This window comes from Gracilinanus agilis, chromosome 1, assembly GCF_016433145.1.
Source record: "Gracilinanus agilis isolate LMUSP501 chromosome 1, AgileGrace, whole genome shotgun sequence".
Classification (NCBI taxonomy): domain Eukaryota; kingdom Metazoa; phylum Chordata; class Mammalia; order Didelphimorphia; family Didelphidae; genus Gracilinanus; species Gracilinanus agilis.
In genome coordinates, this window is record NC_058130.1 from 448,587,850 (window position 1) to 448,605,172 (window position 17,323).

The window sequence follows — 17,323 nt, forward strand, 5'->3', positions numbered from 1 at the left end:
TGTCATTAACCACCACCTAAAATTGTTCTCCCTTGGTTGGTTGCAAAGCTAAAAAATTACACATAGTGCCAAAAAAAGTTTGGTTAAAAAATATATTTAAAACAAGCAAGAAAAATAGTTTTGGCTATAAGGACCAGTTTCTTCATTGTGTCAACTAATAACACATACATTATATTTCAAATGATTCCAAGTACCAACTTATAAAAAGATGTCATAAATCACAAAACAAAGCGCAAAGGGAATTTTTTTCAGAAAATGTATTTGCAATTCCATTGTTCATATAAAAAACATAAATTTTAAAAAGTTCATATATGTTTTTAGAAGTGCTATGGTTTCACCATTCATTGCAACTACATTCCAAAATGCTGTTTAGACAGTCCACAGTGCATTATCCTTACATTTTCATTACACTGAAGTCACTCTCATCACAACCTCCCCCGAGCTGTTATCTTCTGACAAGTCTTCATGGGGCCTCATTCGATTGAACAGGTGTAACAGTACATAGCCACACTGAAATCTCGGTGAGGTTAATTGTGTTGGGTGAACTAAGTTTCTATTTCGCAAAGCTGTCAGTGGCAACCACAATGTCCTACTTGTTGAAGACTCTCCTCGGCTACTTTCTTCTATGTCTGTGGCTTTGTCATAATTTAATACATCCCAGTGCAAATTAACTGCCCTCCAGCGCTTAAACACTCTGTAAACTGCTGCCCCTTCATGCACAATGAGACCTAAAATCCAGGAAAAGAAAAGACCAAATTACAATCCAAAATTTAGGAGTATGATCTCAATGGACAAATAGGCAATTTGAGGTCTGGTCAGTTTTCTGTTCCTCACATTAGCCAAAGAATGAAGTTTTCTACTTGGACAAATATTCTGGTTCACAGGGAATTCTCTTATATATCATGAATAGATTACTGCAAAGAATAAGAATATAACAAAATACATTTTACTAAAAATAGAAAGAACCTAAGTTTCACTTTCTTTGGTATCTCAGAAGGCAGTTTAGCATCTTTTATGTCCTTTGGGTAATCATTATGAATGTAAAATATCAGTAGATAACCTTAATTAACCAAAATATTCAGGAAATATGAGCAGCTCTGATTCCACTTAGCATCTCCTACCCAGCCTGGTTTCAGCTCCATGGAATAATTTGCCCAACCCAGGATAAGTTCATCACTTCTAAATTCACCACCAGGGTGCTAGCAAGCCTCGATTGACTCCACCTCCCTCTGCCTTTTTTCTCCTCTGATCGGAGGACTGTAAGGGAGAGTATGAAACTCCTATATGCCTACCTCTATGGAGGCCTGAAATTGGATTTGGGGGCTCACTCCACTCTGAATCTGCTGCTCTGCTTGATTTTAATTCTATGAGAAAAAGTGTCCCAGGATGGGTATCCCCAGACGTCCTGCCCCCTTTTATGTGTTGTCTCTTCGAGGGCAGGAACTACCTTTCTTTTTTATTAATTATAACCCCAGCACTTAAAATAGCACCTGGCACATAGTAAGAGCTTAAGTATTTCTTGGTTTGGATTAATTAGCTCAACGAAGCTCAACTGTCTTGTTACCTAAGAGCCATTTGGATATTTGTTTTAAATTTCTGTTGATGTGAATCCAAAGCATTTACTTTCCTGAAAGAATAAGTACAACAAAATGAATATCATTTAATCTTTCTTTGGTGACAAAGAATTTTGCTCATCCCGAGGTTATCATTCTGAATATCTGTTTTTCATTATATAGAACCACAGCTATACAGGGAAAGGTGATGGTAATCACCCTATATGAGAATCCAAAGCTGGTTTCTCATCCTAATATTGGCTCTAATAATCTGTGCCACCTTGGCTTAAGTAACCTAAATTCTCAATGCTCCACTTTTCCCATTTGTTAAATGAGGGGCTTTGATTAGATGATCTCTCAGATTCCTGCTAGTTCTAGAAGTCTGTGGTCCTATTCTCATGTACTGATGCCAGCACAAATCCAGGAAATAGTTGACCAGATACCTCCAAAGAAGCTCCCCAGGATTTGTTTCAATTGATGAAGGGCCGATTCATGCAATTCAACAGACATTTCCAAAGCACTCATTTTATGCAGCTCTTTGTTTGATTTTTGGTAAAAGATCAACATAAAATGCCCTATGTGGTCATTACTCTATGGGCTATTTATTGGAAAACACAGACATCACATTGGACTAGAAAAGTATAGAGAAGATACAATCAATATCAATAGGGGGAGAATCTCTGAATGAAAAAAATTTTAGACCTAAACAAGTAACACATGCAAAGTGATGGGCTAAAAGTTGTCAGAAATTTACTAAACCTTACACATAGTAGAAATGCTGCCAAAGAGAAATTTAGAGTTAAATCAGTTTTTATCATTTATATCCACAAAAACTGAACAAATATTTATTTTACCAAAACATCTACAAGTATCCCTTATAAATGATTATATTCCTTTCATGAACAATTAGTTTAAGTATCAATCAAGTAATCAACCAACCTATAAGAATTTGGGTATTCAAGTGGCTATTATGTGATAGGTTCTGGGCTAGCCACTGGGAATACAAAGAGAAATGAAACAGTCCTGGCCCTATCTGCTATTGAGTTACAGAAGATGCCAATAGTATTATGAGTAAATATGTGCTAGTATTTGGCCTTGCTGCCTACCTAATACCAAAATATTCGGGTAAAATTCAAGAATTAAGTTAAAAATAGTCCTGTCAAGTAATTTTTGACTCATTTTATTTTATATCAAATTAGTAAAAAAAAAATTAAACTAAATTGATTGGATGTTTCAGCATCATAGAGAAAGCCTGATTCAGGAGAATTGACTTCTAAAATTCCACTTTTATGAATAGTTTACTGAATTGTCCCTTAAACTAATTTAACCTTTGGGGTTTGGTTTGATACTAAATAAAATGGCAGCTCTAATACATGCCCTTTGCCTTCACTAGGATGGTAATGAGAATAAATTAGCATTTATCTAACAAAAGGCACAAAGTCAGGAACTATATCAGTGCACAATGGTTTTTATTAATTTTTTTAAAAATCAGTACTATGCAGTAACACTCAGTCATACTTGACAAAATAATTACATCATGAAGTAGATAGGTTCATTGAGGGTACTTGTTATCAGTAGAAATGATTCAATTGGAGACCTCCTCTGATTTTGTAGGACTCTATGATTTTCTATTGATTTCTTTGGCACAGCCACTCATCTGAGCTTTAACTCACTTTCTGAGGGTACATTCTAGTTGTTCTTTTCTAAATATGCAAATCTATCTAATGATCAGAAATAATTCCCATAGATCTTTAGAGTACATTTTAAATGAATTTGAAGAGAGTCATCAACTTGATTTTCTCTTGAAAGCACACTCCTTTCAAAATTCTGGGTCCATGTTGCCTCCCTTTCATTGTATTTTGAGGTATTGCATATTTAGTTTTCATGAATACTTTCCATTAACATAGTGATTTAACCTTTGTATTTTAGAAACTTATTTACTGAAATCCAGTCAACGTCAAGCACATGCTACATAGTTTTTGTCTTTTTTCTTTTCTTGAGTTTTCTAATAGCAACCACACTTTTCCAACTGTCATTGTCAGAAAATACGACATGACCCCTGTGATCTCTAAAAATCCAAGGGACAAGATACATTTCAATATAACTTCTTGAAAGAGAAACTGGCTTGCTTGTGTTTTATTTTGTCTTCCCAACAAAAACAAAAACATTGATTACTGATAATAAAATCTCTCTCTCTCCCCTCTTTTAGATGGGGGTGGGTAGAATGTGGTAGTGGTGAAATAACTATTTCTTTTACCTTGTATTTTCTGAACTTTTGCCACCATCACACATTAATATCTGCTCTAAGATATTGATGGGAAAATGGTGGCTCCATCAATGTGGTGTTCTTATCATAAGATTATACATCTAGAAATAGAAGGAATTTCAAAGGTCATCTTGTGTAACTTCTTATTTTATAGATAAGAAACCACAGAGTTAATAAATTCATTAGAAAAAAGTTACACCACAACTTATACAATAGAATAAAAGAACTCATTAAAATTCTGTATACATTGTCCCCAAGTTAAGAAGGGGATTTTATTGTCCTCTAGAGTTTTCAGTTCCATTAATTCCCTTTGGCCTTCCTTTGCCAGTGCCATCTGATTTGATTTTCCTGCTCACAGGTGTGAGCTATAATCTCAGCCTAGAGAATCACATTTGAAAAACCAACACAATTTTAGCAGTAAATAAATCTTATGTCATCTGAATACCCCAAAAGCTTACTTATAGACTCTGTGTACCCCAAATTGTGGAACAAAGCATTCGGCAATGATATTGAGAGTTACACAAGAGATAGAGATATGGGGATGAGGGGCTGAGAATAGGCAAGCATCATTTAAATAAATTCATTTCAAATTCCTAGTTCTGATTGTCACACAATGTGTTAAGGAGAAAGTCCAAATACATGAAGGAAAAAACAGAATTTGTTTTTTACTTCATCTGAACTACTAACTTACTTGTTAAACAGTTTCATGGATGATACTACTTTATTTCAGTCTGGTAAAGTGAATATTTTCCCAATATCAGTAGTGGGCATATTTCTCAGAATTACAGACTATTAGAATTAGAAGGACCCTTAAACTAGTCCACTCCTTCATTTTCTAGGTGAGGAAACAAAGACCAACAGACCCAAGGGTATCTCTAGTATCACAGAATAAGTTTCTTTGATTTATTCACTTGAAGACATTTGGAAGAATTCATTTTATACGCTACTAGTTATGTTTTGGAATTTCTATGTGTTAAAAAAGCATTCATTTTATCTGAAAATTTTCTGATAGATGGGAAAGGAGGCTAGACTATCTCTTTAAGCACAACACTGAGTGATGAGAACAGCAATTTGAGAAAGAAAGACCCATGGGAAATCTAAGGAACTCTGGGCAATTGCAGATGATAAAAAAGGCCCTGCTCTGTGTATGTACCTGGTATTTCTAGGTTCACATTTGGATAAAAGATGTTCTCTTGCTAAGACACAAAATATGGTGTCTGTGCTACGAGTATACACAGTGTAGGACACTATTCTTGGCAATTCCATCAGTACTTATGCTAGGTATTTACTTAATATAGGTTAGAAATAATAATATTTCTATGATACCTTAAGCTTTTCAAAAAATTATACATGTATTAGAGCTCACTAGAACTGCTTACCAGATCCATAAAATAGGTGCTACTACTACTACTACTACTACTACTACTACTACTACTACTACTACTACTACTACTACTACTACTACTACTACTACTACTACTACTAGAAAGCATTTTGAAAGCAAGAATGATGAATCTATTTCATGACTTAGCTGCGGAGCCTAGGAAAATCACTTGGGGTCGGTCACATATTCTAGGTTCCTGTTAAGACTCTTTCATCCCTGCTGAAGTGGCAAACACTAGACCAGGGGTCAGCAACCTTTTTGGCTGTGAGAGCCATAAATGCCACATTTTTTAAAATGTAATTTTGTGAGAGCCGTACAGTGCTCACAGTGCGAGCTCCTGTAACAGCGCCTGAAAAAAAATTGACTTTATGGCTCCTGCAGAAAGAGCCATATCTGGTCCTTAAAAAAGCCAGATATGGCTCGAGAGCAATACGTTACTGACCCTTACACTAGAAGAACCCCTGCAAGTAGTGATATAAACTAAATAAAGAATAGTCTTTGTTGCCTGAGGAAATCTATACTTCAATGCATGCATGCACTTTCTTTCTAGGAAAGATGGAGTTCTTCTGGTTAGTAATCCAAAGCTACTCACCCACTCGCATGTTTCATGGATGATCATCTCTCAGGCTCAACCCTTTTTTTAAAATGCTGATGGAGGCGTACATAACATTACAATGAGACCAACAATAAATCCATGTGAACTTTTGATGTAAAGGAGAAAAAAGGCTATCACATGAGTAACTAAGTTAACAAAAATAGACTTAACTAATTTTAAGTGGCTAATTTTAGAAATCAGCCCAGCTTAAGCCGTATAATGCACATATAATGTGCACCAGTCACCGTTTGTAGAAAGCAACACATCTCAGGCATTCATTGTGCTGACATCAATGTGGTAAACATTTTACATTATCAATATAGCTAATTTCTAAATTCGTCAAATGATGTGCTGATTTCTCTATTGCAATAATAATAATCTACTAGATCTGCTGGAGAAGGAAATGGCAAACCATTCCAGAATCCTTGCCAAGAAATGCCCATGGATAGCTAAAGTCCATGGCATTCCAAAGAGTTGGACATAACTGAGCAACTGAACAACAACAAGAAGAAGAATAGCTAGTATTTATATAATAATTAAAGGTTTGTAAAATTCTTTACAAACATTACCTCCTTTTTGTTCTCACAACAATGCTGAAAGGTAGGTACTCTTATTATCCCCATTTTACTGTTTAAGAAACTAAGGCAGAGGTCGAATGTCTTGCCCAGGGTTACTAGTAAGTGTTTGAGACTTGATTTGAACTCATCTTCCTGACCCCAGGTCCAGCCCTTTATCCTCTGCAGATTTCAGTCTTGATTGATGCCCAACACTATCTGTGTAGCCTTAATCAAGTTATTTAATTTCTCAAGGTCTCAGTTTCCTCATCTGTAAAAGGAAGGGTTTGGCCTGGATAAACTCTCTAAATCTGTGATCCTGGGATTCTCTTAAGTGTTAGGTTTAAAGTTAGGAAAACTTCTCTGCTTCTTCCTCCTATATGCTATTCTGACATGTCAGCTTCATTAAAAATATTTATGTTGCTGGAATGGGGAAATATGGTTGAAGGTAAGTGATTATGTGCTTCACTCGGATGCACAGGTCCTCAAAGGAAACCTCTTAAGGGTTGGAGCCAGCACTTACATAAAGACACTGATTCTACTATGACTTTAATTATACAAAAAAAAAAAAAACCCTTACCTTCCATCTTAGGATCAATACTGCCATAAAAAAGGGAGTACGACTGACAAGGGCTGTATTTTAATATAGTTTATATATTTATATGCATATAAATATATACACACACACACACCCCTATGTTTACTATCACAAAGTTTCATTCTATGTGTCATGTGCATTTTTATTTTAGTTTAAGTCAAGTTGTATGTGTTAGAGTGAAGATTTTTCCCTGGTGGAGAGTTAAAACCCAGAGGCTGCAATGTTCCAGCTTTTCCCAACATACACTAATATTGTGACACAGTTGCTATCTTGCCTTTTTTGTATTTTCTCCCAGAAAAACAGATTTTTCTCTTCATCTAGTATCAGTGAAACTCTATATAGTAGGTCAGGAAAATGGGAATCAACTAAGATATACAATTATCCAGACTTTGGCTTTTTTCAAGGTCTAAGTCCACAGCTGAGACATGAATGCTTGACCCAGATGACCTGCATCAACATATTATTTCACTCTGTCCAATGGCTGTGGTTTCTGGTGGAACAAGCTAGATGTTTTCCCTTCTCTTTGCTAATATGAGTCACTGGTAAGAAATATTTCTTTCTATTAGCATAGATGAAAGCTTTTGAGACTGGACAGACTAAACCACATTACCCCTAGGTTTCTAGAAAGAAAATATCCTTCATCTATGTCTATAATTATATAACTCTCTATTGATAGTTTGGGTGGATGTTTCCTGTAAGTCTAAATAGGTATGTGTTCCTTTGGATTACTTTGCCATTCTGAAATAATATCCTGAAGAGAGGGTTACCTTGGCCAGAATGTCTGAGTCATTTTGGATCCTTGGTCTACATTTAAAGAAATATTTAAAGAAATTTCTATATATTTATTCTATAACAGATGAATATTCATTTTACAGTCATAGTCTTAGTTATTATAAACACCTCAGAAGCACTTACATGCCCCTCAAGAACCTAAGAGCTCTTATTCAGAGGCAAATAAGAAAATGTGTGGCCCACATCCTAAAGCAGTGATGGCAAGCCTATGGCATGGATGCCAAAGATGGCATACAGAGCACTCTCTGTAGGCACTCAGCCACCCTCCCCACCCCCAGAGTTTATTACTAGAAAGGCAGAGGGACTCAGTCAAAACTGCTCCCCTTCCTCTCTCCACCATGCCTGATGACATTTTTTCACATCACATGCCCCTCTGCCCAGAAGCCCAATGGGAGCACACAGAGAGTAAAGTGGGCAGCTCACAGGCAGCAGAGCTGGAGGGGAGTGGAGTGCTTGAGCCACTCACTTCACCCATCCCACTATCCAGTAACCCAATGGGAGTGCTTTCTCCCTTCCCTGTGTGGGGTAAAGCATTGTGGTAGGAGAGGCACAGCACTCCATAGCACTTGGTCTAGGGGTGGAGTGGGCATGGGGCCTGGTACTCCATCTCTAAAAGGCCTAAAGTCTTGTATTTCCCCCATTTAATGTTTCCAGCTGAAAAATGTTCCTGATCAGTTGAAATCTTAGAGGTGAAGAATGTTAAATGAGCTACATTTTTTACCATGATGATTGCTATTAAATTAATGACTCCTTTAAAAACTCACCATTTGGATATTATCCGTTTCTTTATCTGCGATTTTTCTTTAATAAAGCCATGACTTGTAGACTTTGCACTGGCTAAAAAAGTTCTAAGCTATAAAATAATAATGAAACTGTGGATGCTGGAGTTCTAAAAAAGTTCACCTTTAAAGATGTTTAGCTTTAAGGGAATCATCTCTCTCTTGTCCTCTTGGATGATGCCAGAGCTATTCTTTTGACATAGATTGAAGTTACTATAACAAAAAGCCACACTAGTATTTTCCAAAAGAAAAATGTCCTTTTCGGTGGATAAATTTCTACAAGCTGGTTTCAACTATCTTTCATAAACCTATAATAAGTTTCTGTTGTTTAAGATTTATTTCTATCCCAGTTTGGCGACTTGCTAGGAAATTCCAGAGCTACCACTTCTACATTTTTGTTTTTCTTTAACCCCTGTTCAAACACATGTGAAACTAACCCCTTCCTTGGGAAAGAGTTAAGGAGAAAGAAAAATTGTGATTCGGGAAGGGCTATGCCTCTTCCCTTGAACAATATGTTTTGGTAATGTCTACAAAATTGGGGAAAATATCTATGCTTAGTCAGATTTAGTTTTCTAGTCTATATTTTTAAAAATTATTTTTGAAGAAACTAATAGAAATTCCTTTAATAAACCTTGAAATTCAGTAGGACTAGAGTTACCACAACATCATAGAAAAATGCAAAAATGCAGTCGAGATGTTTATTCAGCAACAGGTATGAAAATTAGTCAACGAATAGGTTGAGTGACTAAAGAATGTTGAACCTAGTAGAGACTGTGTTCTAGATTTACTTATTTTAAAATTTTCTCTTCTCTCCCAAGGAATAAAAAGTAATAGTAATCCAGTAAGATGATTGTCTTTAGAGAAATTAACAAACATAATTATAACTAAGGCACATAAATTACTGTAATTTATAGCTCAGAAATAAAGAGACTTTAATGACCTCCCAAAACACATCATTGAGATAAAAATTTAGTATTGCCATTAAATGTTTGAATAACAGAACACTCTTTTTCTGTCCCTTAAGAAAACTTAACTTTTGATTTCCTTTTGCAGTCTAGTAAAAAGAAAGTCTGTGGCATTCAATATTCAGGTAACTTTTTTAGGAATAGAGAACTGCCTCCCACAATTGCTATATCATCCTCATAAAGCAGAGTAAAATAACCTTTCCACCTAATGTCTGGGGTATAGGAGAGGTTATTTTGTTACATTTCAAGAGATTCAACAGGACCCAAGTTATTATGGAAATGCATGAAATAAAGTGCACACACACACAGTTGTTTCACAGTTGTTTCTGAGTCTTTGAGACTCCATTTAGAGTTTTCTTGCTGAAGATATTGGAGTGGTCTGCCATTCCTTTCTTCAGCTCATTTTATAGATGAAGAAACTGAGGAAAACAGTTAAGTGACTTTGCTCAGGGTCATACAGCTAGTGTTTGGGGCTAAATTTGGGACTCCCTTGACTCCAGGTCAGGTGCTCTATCCACTGTGCCACCTAGCTAGATGTATGTGTGTAAATGCTTCTAAAAATAAGTACATCATATGTACATTTTATACATATGTAAGATGAAGATATAATATTATCAAAAGAATAGCCCTTCTTTGTTCCCCTAAAAATCCTATCAGTTTTGAGCTCCTTTTGCAGTTAATAGTAAGGCTAAGTCATATTCAGGAATCACATTAATTCTAATTTAACCATATGCCCAACTCTTTGCAAACGCTTTGACCGAAGTCCTGAAGTTTAAGCCAAAGTTTGGAAGCAATTTATCTGCTTTCCCTGAAACAAAAGGGAGTTGTGGTTCTAAAGGACACATTGTAGTGATTTGCAGAGCCAAAAGATCAGACGAGGTAACTCCTAACATTGTAAAGTTCAATGATTTTTCTCCCATCATCTGGATGAGCTCTGGTTTGGAGATATTGAAGAAGGGATTGCTGTTTGGATTGGATGGCCACTGGGGTTCCTTCTCATTCTGAAAAGCTGTGCCCCAATCCCTCTAGAGGTCAATACCCGACAGATGGAAAAACCACTCAATTCTCGTCCTCTGCCTTTTCTTTTAGCCCACCTAGGTCATGTTATCTGGAAAGCCTCCAGTACCTTAGCCCCAATTTCATGGACTGCTCATTCTAGTTTTTGATGCCCTGTTGGTTCTAAGTGATGTTAAGTAGGTAAAAGATAGGAATTCCATTTATTAAAATAATCTCACACTAGACATAAGAAAGAGAAGATGAAGATTACCTCTCATCTACTATATATAGCACCTTAAAGGTACCTATTAATGTGTCTTGAGATGAGATTGTAAGCTTCTTGAAGTCAGTGAGTTTTTGCCTTTTTCTGTATCCACGGTACTTAGCACATTGTCTGGCATATAGTAGGCACTTGATAAGCTCTTTTAGATTTGTTGATTAAATTTTTTCTAGCATGTCCTAAATCAGACACTCTTTTCCGAACATGAATTGCTTTTGATTTCCCTCAAATTTTACCATTTTTATGATAGGGAGACACTGTGCAAATCACTAAGATATGTAGATATTGTGAGGCTGACACTGCAAAATGCCTTAAAATTGTAGGAGTTTAGTGGTTTGGGTTGCTTAGGAAGCGAGAGAATGGGCTAGTGTTCCCTGACCCAGAGGACTTCCCTGGTGGGACATGACCACCGGAGGAGAACCTGCCATTAGCTGCCAACTTTAACGTGGACCAAATCAAGCATCTCTGCCTGGGAATATGGGTTCCCAGAATATTGGTTGGTACTGAGGCCATCTATCACTCTTGGTAATGCAAAGGCATAAAAGAGCTCTTAGTACAGGCCATTCAGTGATGCTCTGAATCCTGAATCTCCCATTCTTTCTGCTCAGAGCTGTGAACAGCAACTGCAATTGTTTTGCCAGTAAAAATCATTTTAAATTCAGAAGTGTTAAATACATTTCATATTCATTTAAATTACTTTACAGCTTGAAAGAACCTACCTCCAATGACCCAAATGGTGGAATATTTACAAGCTTTTTCCAAAGGTTGCTTTTTTATTAAGGAGGAAAAAAAGAATTTTCCATCTTTTAGTGACTTTGAGGGACCATTCTGTAGCAAACTGAGGTCATCCAAATCAATCCAGACTCTTTCCAATGACTTTCCCTAAGAAAGCTTCCTGATGGAACTGGCTTATTCCTGGTAAGTCTATCTCTATAGAGGATGCCAAATTTCTACTCTCAAGGCTAAGTTTCCTGGCTTCTCTGGCTTCTTTTGAGTCCCAAGTCCCATTTTCTACAGGCAGCCTTTCCCAATCTCTCCAGTTCTAATGCTTTCCCTCTGTTACTTTGTTGTTGGTGTTGTTGCACATATTTGTTTGCCCATTGTCTTCTTCCCCATTAGACTGTGAGCTCCTTGAGGACAGGGACTGTCCTGTGCTTTTTTTTTTATATTCCCAAACTTTAGCACAGTGCCTGGCACAGAGAAGGTACTTAATAAATGCTTACTGAGCACTGACTAACCTGACTCCTTGCAGACCACTCCTGACACTTTTGCTTATGATGCCTTCAAAACCTGTGTACCCTGGAATCTCACTCCAGTCCTGAAATTCCCAATTAGAAGTACCCTCTATCTTTGTGACTCATCCCAGAACCTCCAGTTTAAGGAGGTTCATCCATGTATGTCTTCATTCTTCTCCAGACTACCCTCTCTGACCCTTTTCTTGGGCTCTCTTTACTTTCTCTTCAGTACCCCTATTGGACATCCTTTTCTTCCCAATCCTAGTGGCAGCTAGATGGCTCAGTCGATAGATAGCCAGGCCTGGAGAGAGATTTGATACAGGATCCCAATATGGCCTCAGACACTTTCTCACTGTATGACCTTGGACAAATCACTTACCCACAATTGTCTAGCCTTTACTGCTCTTCTGCCTTGGAACTGATACTTATTATCAGTTCTAAGATGGAAGGTAAGAATGTAAAAGAAAAATGTAAAAATTAAGTGCTTAGCATTGTGTCTGGCACACAGTAGGTGTTACATAAATGCTTATTTCCATCTTGTAGGTTCCTTTAATGAATTGCCTACTATCATTAGAATATAAGCTCCTAGAGGAAATGACTAACTTGAATTTGCAAACCCAGCTCTAAGTAAGATGCTTGGCATAAAGAACTTAATAAATGCTTGATGACTTGACAAGAAACATCTCTTTAGAAAACTCACATGCTAAAATCATATTTAGCAATCCAAGTGAACATATGGCCCCATAGGCATTATTACTATCATTATTTAATTATTATTAAATAATAATTTATTTGTTATAAATTATATTTATTTTAATAAATTATAATTAACATTATTATTGGGAAAGGGGCCTATGAACAGAGCTATGCTATTCATTGCATTTAGTCTTTTCACCTAAATCACCAATTATTCACAACAAAAATTTAGTGAAAACTTAACTATATGCAGCCCATGACAGTATACAATTCAGTAATAAGAAAAAATTTTAACATCTGTTCTCATGGATTTAGTAGGTCCATTTTTCATACATTTTCATGGATAACCCACAAGAGCAGATAATGCACAAATCATGTCACTATGGCTTTGAACACATGCTATGCTTATTTTTTTTTAGCAATAGATCTTCATTCCTGATTATGTTTTATTTTGGCTAATATTAAGTAGAATTACCTTCTCTGAATCCATGGGGAAAAATGGCCCAGGAGCTACTGGAACTGAGAACTTAACAAACAAAACCCAGAGAGTAGATACTATACAAAATTCATAGAATAAATAATCTGCATCTGGATATTTAACAATTAGATATATCTACAATTAGACATGGAAAAAACTCTCAGGACTTGTCTAGCTATGTTCTCCAGTTCCCCAAAAGCCAGGGAATATGTATTTTCATTCAATGATGCCTGTACTATGCTAGTTTCCAGGAAATAAACAGGGGGGTGGGGGGAAGCCCCTCTCCTATTCTTATTACTAGATTTTAAGTTTTGTGGTTACAAAGTTCAAAATCATGCCATTTTCTATTTCTTTGCTATTATATCAAAACAACAGATGCTGAATTGTCAAAAACATGAGGCAAATGCTGACCCTTTAAAAGGTCAACATTCCTGTAAATGTGGCACATGACTACAGAACTCCGCTGTGTTTACTACTAGATACTGAAATGCCCAATATGTTTTCCAGTTTGTGCATATCCTTAAAACAGATTTTTTTTTATGCAACACCAAGTCACTGTGGCTGGATAAATTATGAATTATTTTAAATTGATTTTCAAAAGGGGCTGCAATATATACCCATAGTGTTTTGCCTAGATTTTGTTAAATTATGAAAAGTCCTATTACAACTACATAAAACTGTCCTTTGATAAATACGACTTTAGTAAAGGGAAAATTTTTTAGTTTATATTACAATTAGTGTAGAAAGGTAGAAATATCTCAAGCTGATTATCATCCTAGTACATTTAAATCAAGTAAAGAGCTTTAGGCTCATCTTCTTTATCTCTTAATCCTTCTAGCTTTTAAAAAACAACAGCATGAAAAATTCAAGAGGAATAAGACAGATATTTCTGTCTTTGGGAATGGGTAAGTTTCCATAGATCACTTTCTATCCTGACCATTTATCCTTTAATTTCAGAAATAAAGTAATATGAAGTACAACAAATAATAAAAACCTGTACTCTAGAAAGAGAACCAAGCATCGGATGGAAGCAATTTTTTCTTAAAACAATTTTAGGAAGCACTTCTCTACTAAAGATAAAGACGCTGAGAAATAAATCACCATCAAATTTAAAATACATATGATAGAAGAAAATGACTAAGCTTGGCCTAAATGTCTTAGAAAATTCAAAGCGTTTGAGCAGCAGAGCTCTTATGGAAACCATTCCAAGAATGCTTATCAATCCTCCTTAAGTCAGGCATAAGGAAGACAAAGGGGAAGAGTTTGTAGAATCAATCAATTACCTAAAAAATATTTAGCGAGCAAAAGTACTAAATGATCAACTAATTTTTAATGAAAATAAATAAGAGAAGATTCATGGGTACAACAATCTATGGCAAATTTTGCTTTCCTGGTTCCTGGCTGTAAACATCTTCGAGTACCGGCTTTATTGATATCTTGGCTCTCAATTTGAAATTCCAACAGTTAACTAACAGCCATTTTTCTGCTCTCATGAAGCTTTGAGAGAGACTAGCTCCTCTTGAAGGCTAAAGGTCTACATCATTAAGTCTGAGCGATGTTCACTATTCCTAAAATGGAGTACATTACAAGGATGATTTGAGCCTGTTGAGGATGAGAAAGCCAAACTGCTTTTTGGATACTATGTCAGTTTCTCAGTGTCGATTCATACTATGATTTAAATTAAATTCCCAGAAGACCATACACATTTACATTCTGATAAGAGTATTACCAAAATCAAATTGAATGATGCTTAGATTCTTCTATGCTTTATCCTCCCACTCCTGCCATTCCACTGATAGTTCAAATAAAGAAGGGTTGACTATTTATTTGCATTGTTTTATGCTGAAATGGAAAGCTTACCTCTCAGAGAGACTACCTGTGTAGCCTTGGACAAGTCACTTACCCTAATGAGGTCTCAATTTTCTAATCTTGAAAGTTGAAAAGTACGCATCATAGCAAACCCCTTTCTTATACGAACATACCTAGGCACTTTATGACTATTCTTAGGTTTCTCAGAGCTACCAGCATCACTACTTTTGTACTTTGGAGCCATTATTGATAAACAGCATTAAGGAAACAAAGAGAAGCACTGCTCTGATGCAGATTCCACTTGTTAGAAGTAAGAACTCTGGACAAAGACTGAAACAGGAGCTAACTTTCGGCCCAAACAATGTAATGATTCACAAATGCTTCTCAGAACAAGATTGAAAACTATTGAGTGAACTGCTGCAAGACTTTATGCCACTTGGGAAAATGGCAGCACAGTCTTAGAACTTAATTAAAATTTTTTACTTTATGTTTTTTTCTGCCTTTATTTTTTCCTATTATTGCCAATCACATATCTCTGAATTTGTGTGTGCGGAGATCATGTGTCCTACTGTACCAAAGAATGAAAGTACGTTAAGGACAATGGATTTGGGATTTTTTTTTCTTTGTAATCCCAACCAACATAGAATGACTGGCACAGAGTAAGCATTTAGTAAATGTTTGTTGAATTTAACTAATCAAATTCCTTCAGTTTTTCAATTCTCCTCTATAGGGTCATACAAAGTTTTATATTCAGTGCTAATTTCCTTCTACCTTTATCTTCACAGTCCATAATTATTTAGACTTTTCATCTTAGCCAAATGAACTGAATGTCCAAATCAATTTAAGCTATATTAACAGAGCATAAAGTAGAGACTAGGCAAGCAATGCTATAAACGTGAAGGCTACTGAGGGAGAACAAAGTTCAAGGAACATTACCCTTTTATGGGCTTCTGGGAAGCCTCACTCTGGCATATAAGTTGAAAGCAAGATTTTGCTGCTTTTATTATTTCCCAGGTACTGCTGCTTTGAAAACTGGAGGAAATGAAACAAAAGCCTGAGCTAAGGCTGGAGTGAGAAAGAGCAAGAAATTCCTAATGAGCTGGTCACCTTGCATATAGTTAGGGTCAGCTGCTGGAACCATGACCTTATTTCATGAGCTGCAGGTAAGTGGTTCTGTGGTGTTAAATATAATCCAGTAATAAGAACCTGACTTACCTATTTTACTGTCTAGATTAATTAATTTAAATGTATTATTACTTTTCAGATGGCAATGATTATCGATCTAGCCATACATGACTTTCTAAGATGACTGATCAAAGTCAGGGGCAATATGTGCCAAAGAGACAAGGAGAAGCTAAATCCTTAGAGGCAGCTAGATAAAGCATATAGAATTCTAGGCCTGAAGTCAGAAAGATCTAAGTTCACATCCAACTGTGTGCCCCTGGAAGACTTAATCTCTTCCTCAGTCTCCTGGACTAGAAAAAGAGGATAATAAAAGCACCTAACACCCAGGGATTGTTATGAGCACCAAATGAGATAATAATACTTGTAAAACATTTAGCCTGAGGCCAGGTACATAGAAGGCACTTGATAAATATTTTTTTCTTGCCTTCTTTTCTTCCTTCACAGAGGGCCTAGGCCTTGTGAAGTTTCTCAATCTAGACTAAATCACCCCAGATTTTAATACTAAGACATTTCTTACTCTCTTTTGGACATCAGTGCTCAAGAGTTTGAAAGACTATTTTCAACATTATTATCAAGAGTCATTGATGAAGGTCTCTTTTGTCTTTGAATATCCTTCTCATTTGAAATACTTTTTATACAGACAAAAATATATGTATTTCTGTATCTACAGGTAAAAAAAAAAGTGTTCTTAATGTGGGCATGTTACAAGGTACTTGAAGATAAAAAAAAGGAACTTTAGAATGTGACCTAAAAAAGTCATTAAAGATTGTTTCTTCAAGACTCTGGTATAATGTGGTACTATAATTAAGATTTTTTAAAAACACACCTTGGCATACATCAAGAAGGGGTAGCTAGGTGACTCAGTGGATTGAGAGCCAGAAATGGGAGGTCCTGGATTTAAACCTGGCCTCAAACACTTCCTAACTGTGTGACCCTGGGAAAGTCACTTGACCCCTATTGCCTAGCCCTTACCACTCTTCTGCCTTGAAACCAATAAACAATATTGATTCCAAGAAGGAAGGTATGGGGGTGGGGGGAGAAGAAAGAAGAAGAAGAAGAAGGAGGAGGAGGGGGAGGAGGAAGCAGGAAGGAGGAAGGAGGAAGGAGGAAGGAAGAAGGAGGAGGAGGAAGGAGGAAGGAAGAAGGAGGAGGAGGAAG

At 36.3% G+C, this 17,323-nt stretch overlaps 1 protein-coding gene across 1 annotated transcript in view; it reads right to left on the reverse strand.

The window, feature by feature from the left end:
• Nucleotides 1-405: 405 nt before the first annotated feature.
• The window catches only part of MARCHF11 (membrane associated ring-CH-type finger 11), a 139,250-nt gene continuing 122,332 nt past the window's right edge, over nucleotides 406-17,323 (reverse strand). Inside the window, exon 4 of the mRNA XM_044657889.1 lies at nucleotides 406-728. Within this exon, the coding sequence (XP_044513824.1) occupies nucleotides 406-728 (323 nt within the window). The remainder of the gene's footprint in view (nucleotides 729-17,323) is intronic.